This window comes from Olea europaea, chromosome 4 (genome assembly GCF_002742605.1).
Source record: "Olea europaea var. sylvestris chromosome 4, O_europaea_v1, whole genome shotgun sequence".
Classification (NCBI taxonomy): domain Eukaryota; kingdom Viridiplantae; phylum Streptophyta; class Magnoliopsida; order Lamiales; family Oleaceae; genus Olea; species Olea europaea.
In genome coordinates this window covers 4,820,924-4,828,274 of record NC_036240.1, presented here as the reverse complement: position 1 = coordinate 4,828,274, position 7,351 = coordinate 4,820,924, and the positions used below count along the sequence as shown (strand labels likewise).

Sequence of the window (7,351 nt, the reverse complement as noted above, 5' to 3'; positions counted from 1 at the left end):
GGTAATGCAGCAACTGAATTGAATAGTGTTAATGGTTTGATGGTTGAACCCCTGCATTGAGAGTAAAATCCATATGTTCACTTGGACATAAGAATAATAATAAACGACTAATTTTCTTTACATTTTTAAGTTTCTAAGATGGAATTCCAATCCTTTAAATGACTAAATCAATCATTTTGAACCTCAACTTTTAGGCAATTCTTAGATACAATCATCTATTAGAATCAATAGATCTTCAAATTATTCATTTGAAAAAAAAAAAATGAAAACCCTTCTTATTAATTTACCATAATATTTTTTGAATGTTGGCATACTTACCCAACAGAGAAATAATAACTCTTTTTATTCAATAAGACACAAAATTGGATGATTATGGTAAAATCCCACGACTTAGATATGAAAGTAAAAACACAAGAGTTTAGCTCATTCTTCTTGCAAAGGTTGACCACACAAAATCCCAAGACTTAATAGTTAGCATTCTCTCTCGCAGTACATGTTGTCAAGGTATGTAACATAGCAATCTATCTGCTGGTAATGGCATTTGTGGTGAGAACCTAAGAAGTGATATAGACACAAGATATGAAGTGTCAATTTCAAGGGCAACCCTTATGCAATAATAGTAGGACATGTTTGGGAAGGTCAACGCACCCCACTCACCTAATCTTTGATTCCATTTGGGTTGACCTGTCAGGACACAGAAACTGCAATCAAAAGTCTCAATTAGAGTAGGGTCCTTTTTGTCATCTTGTTTATCAAGGTTTTATTCAATCATCTCCCATTTTTGTTTTGTGGGCTTCAGTCAATATTTGGATGTATTAGCTAGCAATTAATTTGTACATACAACGATGCACATGGTGGTGGGGTTTCGTTTCATTAAGGTTCAATTGGGATCATTCGAGACTTCGCTGATACATTTGGTTTTTTACCAAAGATAGAAATGAAAATATTTTCCGAAAAAGTAGAAATGTTCTAGAGAGAAATCATAAATATCCTAGTTTCAAGATGCAATTTCAAATTTAAAATTCGAAATCGTTCCTCCTAATCGTAATTTTGACACACTTATTTGATAAATAATCGTACCATTTAATTTAAATCAATTCAACGCTCAATATCTTGTGGATCTCAAGTAATTATAACAAACTCTCTCATGATCTTAGTGAAATATATATATATATTTATATATTTAAGATTGGATTGACTTAATTTAAAAGTCACGATTACTTGTCAAATAAGTATATTAAAATTATGAGTAGGAGGAATGGTCCCATTTAATGAAATCTTTTAAAAATCAGGTGGTCTCATTTTGTGACCTCTTAGTAGATTTTATGACTTATAATTAATCAAACATGTCATGATAAAAATAAAGACATAATTTATGGCAATCATCACATACTAATCACAATTACACAAAACCACAGTTACATAGATACAATTTATTGATCACAATTTATGTCTAATAGCAAACATGCATATTAATATGTCATAAAGTACCAAATTAACTAGTCATAATCAATCTTCTATTGGAATAATTCCATATGTGGGTTTCACATTTGATTGCAAATTTTATGGGTTAGATGTATGGCTCATAATGATATTTGTGTTTGGATAAAATTTATTAAGTGATCAATTGGGTCTTTTATATCTTACGGGTTGTAATTAATGTGATGTGGTAATTTTAAATATGTGGGCCGAAAATAAACCCTAATTAAAATTATAGCCGTAATGAGATGGCTCAATTATTTTCTATATAAAGGCTAGGTCCCCTCTCCTCTCCATATGTTTTATTAGCTTGCCCCATTGATAGCTAATGCTTTGTGAGGAGCAAGGAGGGGCAGTTTTGACCGCTAGTATAACTATTATTCATATCAACGATGGCTTCCGCATGTATGAATTTAATATATGAATTTATTATTTTGTGATTCTTGTTCTTAGCATGATTATAATTAAATTTACCAATTAGTATCAGAGTCTACGTGCTAAGATAAGAATCCATCATAGTTTTGTTGTTGTTGTTTTTTTTTTTTTTTTTTTTTTTTTTTTTTTTTTTTTTTTTTTTTGCTTTTTTTTTTTTAGGCTTTGAAGTCGAAACATGACAACAGCAACAAATTGTTGTCCTCACCAGCTTTCAATTTTTACAAGCAAAATCCACGATTGTCTTGAAATTAAATCTGTAATACAAGGTCTATCAAGAACAGTTTCTTATTGTGAAAGTAAACCCTTTTCTCCTAAAAACAATCAATTGAAAAGTGAATTCCAGCAACACAGACGTGTTTTAAAGTACTCACAAAGAACCTATGTTTTTTTTCTTTGGTTTTTCACGCAGCAAGTTGCTTAAACTTTAAATTCAACTTGCTTATGCTTGTGGAGGCAATTGAAATTTATACCCTTATTTTTATTTGAGGTTTGATAAGTGAATTTACAAGCCCCTAGATAAGTTTCCACGCCTTTTGTTGGACAGATTCTTCACTTGTGAAAATAAAATCCATTCTTTCAAAGTTAACGCTTTACAGATTGCCATTTTTCATTGTCACCTCCCGACGCCGGCAACCAAGATGGAAAAATGGGTTTTCTCTCTTAGGGTTTTCAGAAAAACGATGGCAGTGGAGGCGAGGGCTTCGGTTGTAAATAAGAGAATTACAAGCCCCTGTTTGCAATTAATAATTGGGGGTCATATTGCAATTACTTAAAATAAGGACCCGCCACGCAATTTTCAAATATTGAAGGACCTACTTTTAGTTTCAATTCAGGGTCCAAAAATGTAAATTTCAAAGGTATTAAATTTGAACTTTTAAAAGGGTTTGACCTTGAAATTTTGATTTTGATTTTATTTGCTAATTGACCCAATTAAAATAAATAAATTGATGACTTTTATATTTTTCCATTAAAATGGTTATATATTTAAATATTGCCATTATTTATGCGTTTAAATCTCATTTTTTGAAATTTTGTTGCCAGTTTCGTCTTTCAATCACATATAAATTTTTACCTTTCATCGATTAAAAATTATGATTTATTGCATAATTATTATTCTGTAATTAAATTTTTCATGAGCTTTAAGACGATTCTTATTTTTCCACTGAGATAGAAATATTTTGAAATAAAAATGGGTGGTAACTGCCAAAGTGACACACTCATTATTATTTATTCGATTTTCTCTACAATAAAAATATATGTTTATTTTTACACAACAATTTTGATTTATTGCATATAATATCTTGCCCAAAGATGTTATTATATGTGATATTTTGGAAAATTACATAAGGCAGTTAACGAGTATCTTGGTTTAGAAATTTCCTTCTTCCCAAAGGTGTTGGTATTTCGAAAATCAATATGATTTTGTTAACTAGTTATATGATGTGTTTTAAGAGTACCTTATAACATGTTATATTGTTTGCTCAAATGTGACTTTATAATGATGCATCTAGACTCTTACCGTAATAAAATTCATATGGTTTTGATTTAAACTACAAATTATCTAATTAATAGCTCATATTAATTAGTTGGATATTACATCATCCATTTGATTGCATGCATTACGTTTGGATGATATTAAGAGTGATATTTTATATTTCCACAGTTTATAATGTCTCATCTCTTTTGAATCAAGTGTCTGCTATTGAAATTTTGACTGAGAATAACTATGTGAGATGGAAACGAGACGTAGAAATAGAACTTGGTCTTTTGGGCTTAGATTTTGCAATGGAGAAAAAGTTTGAGAAACCCACAAATAAAAGTACCGTTGAATATGTAGCCGAGTATGAAAAGTGAGAAAGGGCTAACAAACTCTGTTTGAAAATCATTAAACGATCTATATCTGATTCTATTCTAAGTGTCATCCCCCATAATGAAAATGTCAAAAATTTTATGGATGTCATAGGAGAAAAATTTATTGAGTCTGATAAAGCTGAAACTGAGGATTTGATGGATAAATTGATGAGCATGAAATATGATGGTATAAGTGGTGTTAGGAAGCGTGTCATAAAAATGATAAATATATTATCTAAGTTAAAGGCTCTTGACATTCCTATTGCGAAACCTTTCCTGATCTATCATATTTTGAATAGCTTTCCTAACAAGTTTAATCAACTTAAGGTTGCTTACAATACTCAACAGGATAAATGGAATTTGAATGACCTCGTAACAATGTGTGCCCAAGAAGAGTATAGAATGCGCCGTGAAACTGTTGAAACTATACAATTAGCTTTTCAGCCATCACAAAATAAGGGGCCTTCTCATAACCATAAACCTCAGTTTCGTAAAGGTAATAAGTCCCACCGAAGTCAGCAAAATAAAAATTTTAGTGGTCCTAAAAGAGTTATAAAGAAAAATGATTAATGCAAGTTCTATTAAAGGAAGGGTTACTGGTAGAAAAACTGTTCTAAGTTCAAAATTTGGTTGGAAAAAAAGAAGAGTTCTCCGGGTATTCTGTTGGTCTTAGTTTGTTTTGAATCTTCTTTAGTAGATTTGTCTTTGAATTCTTGGTGGTTAGACTGAAGAGCTAGTATTCATATTGCGAATTCCTTGCAGGGGTTCACAAGCAAATGGAGGCCGAGTGAGAATGAAGTAAGTTTGAGCGTTGCAAATGGAATTCAAGTGAAGGTTGAGTTTATAGGAGTAGTGAAGTTGACTTTAGAGTCTGGTTTTTATCTTGTTTTGGAAAATAAAGTTTATGTACCGCAAATGAGACGAAATTTAATTTTTATATCGAAACTTGATACTTGTGGTTTTACATTTAACTTTGGTAATGGAATGGTTGAGTTATTTAATGATTCTCGATTGATTGGGAATGACATTTTATGTGATGGTTTATATAAATTGTCTTTAACTCCTCTTGGTGATGTCTCATGTGTTACCAATGTATCAAAGAGAAGGACTTTAATTTGTGAATCATCCTCTATGTTGTGGCATAAGCGTTTGGGTCATATTTCTAAGAATAGAATGGAAAGATTAGTAAAAGTCGAGATACTTCCCTCCTTAGACTTCTCTGATTTTGACACCTGTGTGGATTGTATAATAGGAAAGCTAACTAAGTCTACGAGAAAGGGTTCGGCTAGGAGTAATGGAATTTTGGACTTAATACACACTGATATTAGTGGACCCTTACCTTCCACTATATGTGGGAATAAATATTTCATAACTTTCATTGATAATTTCTCACGATATAAATATGTTTACTTAATTAACGATAAATCACATGCACTTGAGAAATTCAAAGTTTTCAAATTAGAAGTCGAGAAACAATGTGGAAAAAGTATCAAAATTGTAAGGTCTGACCATGGTGGTGAGTACTGTGGAAAATATGACGAGTCTAGTCAAAATATGGGTGATTTTGCGAAGTTTTTACAAGAGTGTAGAATAGTGTCCCAATACACCATGCCAGGGACACCTGAGCAGAATAGTGTGTCTGAAAAACGTAATCGAACCCTAAAAGATATGGTTAAATGTGAAACTTTGGAAATTGCTATGTATATTTTGAACAGAGTTTCAAGTAAAGCTGTTGCAAAGACACATTTTGAATTATAGACATGACGTAAGCCAAGTTTGGCTTACTTTAAAGTTTGGGGATGTCCAATTGAGGTTGGAATTTATAATCCATTTGAAAAGAAATTAGACCCTAAATCAATTCCTAACTACTTTATTGGGTATCCGGACAGATCAAAAGGATGCAAATTTTACTATCCAAATCATGGCATTAGAATTGTACAGTCCATTACTGTTAAGTTTTTTAAGAATGATTTTGGAAATGGTGAGAGTTCCACATTGAGAGAAATTCTTATTGAATCTAATTAAGTTGTTGTTCCAATTTCTGTTATGCAGGAAAGAGTTGGTTCTCAACCAATTGAAGTTGTTAATGAAGAACCGAGGAACCAGGAGAAACCTCTAATTCCTCAAACAACAATTGAATCGGTTTCTGAGCCACAAGTTAGGAGATCACAAAGAGAAAGAAAATATGCATTACCCAGTGATTATATTGCATATTTATTGGAGGAAGATTTTAATATTAGATATATTGTTGATCCTGTAACTTATAACCAACCATTGACAAGTCTTGAGGCAGATAAATGGATAGCTATCATGGAAGATGAAATGAATCCCATGGAAAGGAATAAAGTTTGAGATCTTGTTGAACTTCCTCCAAATGCTAAGGTTGTAGATAACAAGTGAATTTTCAAAAATAAATTAAATTCAAAAGGAAATGTTGAACGAAAGAAAGCAAAATTGATTGCAAAAAGTTTCACTCAACGAGAGGGTATTAATTATGTTGAAACCTTCTTCCCTGCTTCGTCGAAAGATTCTTTTCGAATTATCATAGCTCTTGTTGGCACACTACGATTTGAAGTTTCATCAAATGGATGTAAGAAAAAAAATTTGAATTTACGTGTAAAATATTTTATTATGTAAATATTTGGTTCAGAATAAGTATAAGAATTAAAGAGTATTGAAATGATGGTTGTCAAATATGGGGCTTAATATTAAATAATTTAATTATAATCTGATTTATTATTGAAATTCAAAAAAAAAATGTGGGGTGTGATTTCCTCAATGTTGTAAAATAATTATCATGATCGTATTTTCAAATAATTACTTCTCAAAAATTTTTTACCAAATAAGAATGTTACATTCCAGTTTTTGCGTGCAATTTCAGTAACTTTTGTGAACTCTAAAAGACTTATGGGCCTTTCTCAGTAAATGGGATCCGCTACAGAGATTCGACAATCCAATCAAAAAATTCAAACCCAAACCCAAATCAAAATCCCTAAATGAAACCCTAACCCTTAAACCATCTTCATTCCTCAGCAGCCCTAGAGGGAGAGTGTGAGGGAGGGAGTTGCTGTGAGAGAAACAATGGTGTCGGGCTCAGGGATCTGCGCGAAGAGAGTGGTGGTGGATGCGAGGCACCACATGCTGGGCCGCCTGGCCTCCATCTTAGCCAAAGAGCTTTTGAACGGACAGAAAGTGGTGGTCGTCAGGTGTGAGGAAATCTGCTTGTCAGGTGGCCTCGTTCGCCAGAAGATGAAGTACTTGCGGTTTCTTCGTAAGCGCATGAATACCAAGCCGTCCCATGGCCCCATACATTTCCGTGCTCCATCCAAGATCCTCTGGCGCACCATCCGTGGGTATGATTCTTCTTATTCGGTGATATGTGTATAATTGCTAGCAATTTAATTTCTTAATTTATGTTAAGTGGGTCGTTTGAGAACTTCATGTGAGTTTTTTTTAAGTGTTGAATTATGTGGAATAATAGATACTGTTTGCACACGTTTGGCATCTTATGAATGTGCATGTTTGGTATTCATTTTTGATATATTAGTTTTAGAGTCTGTAATTTGCTTTTAAGGAGAAATATTAT

At 32.3% G+C, this 7,351-nt stretch overlaps 1 protein-coding gene across 1 annotated transcript in view; it reads left to right on the top strand.

Annotated features, from left to right (window-relative positions):
• The first annotated feature begins 6,745 nt into the window (after positions 1–6,745).
• The window catches only part of LOC111393357 (60S ribosomal protein L13a-4-like), a 2,596-nt gene continuing 1,990 nt past the window's right edge, over positions 6,746–7,351 (top strand). Inside the window, exon 1 of the mRNA XM_023018859.1 lies at positions 6,746–7,118. Within this exon, the coding sequence (XP_022874627.1) occupies positions 6,847–7,118 (272 nt within the window). The 5' untranslated portion in view covers positions 6,746–6,846. The remainder of the gene's footprint in view (positions 7,119–7,351) is intronic.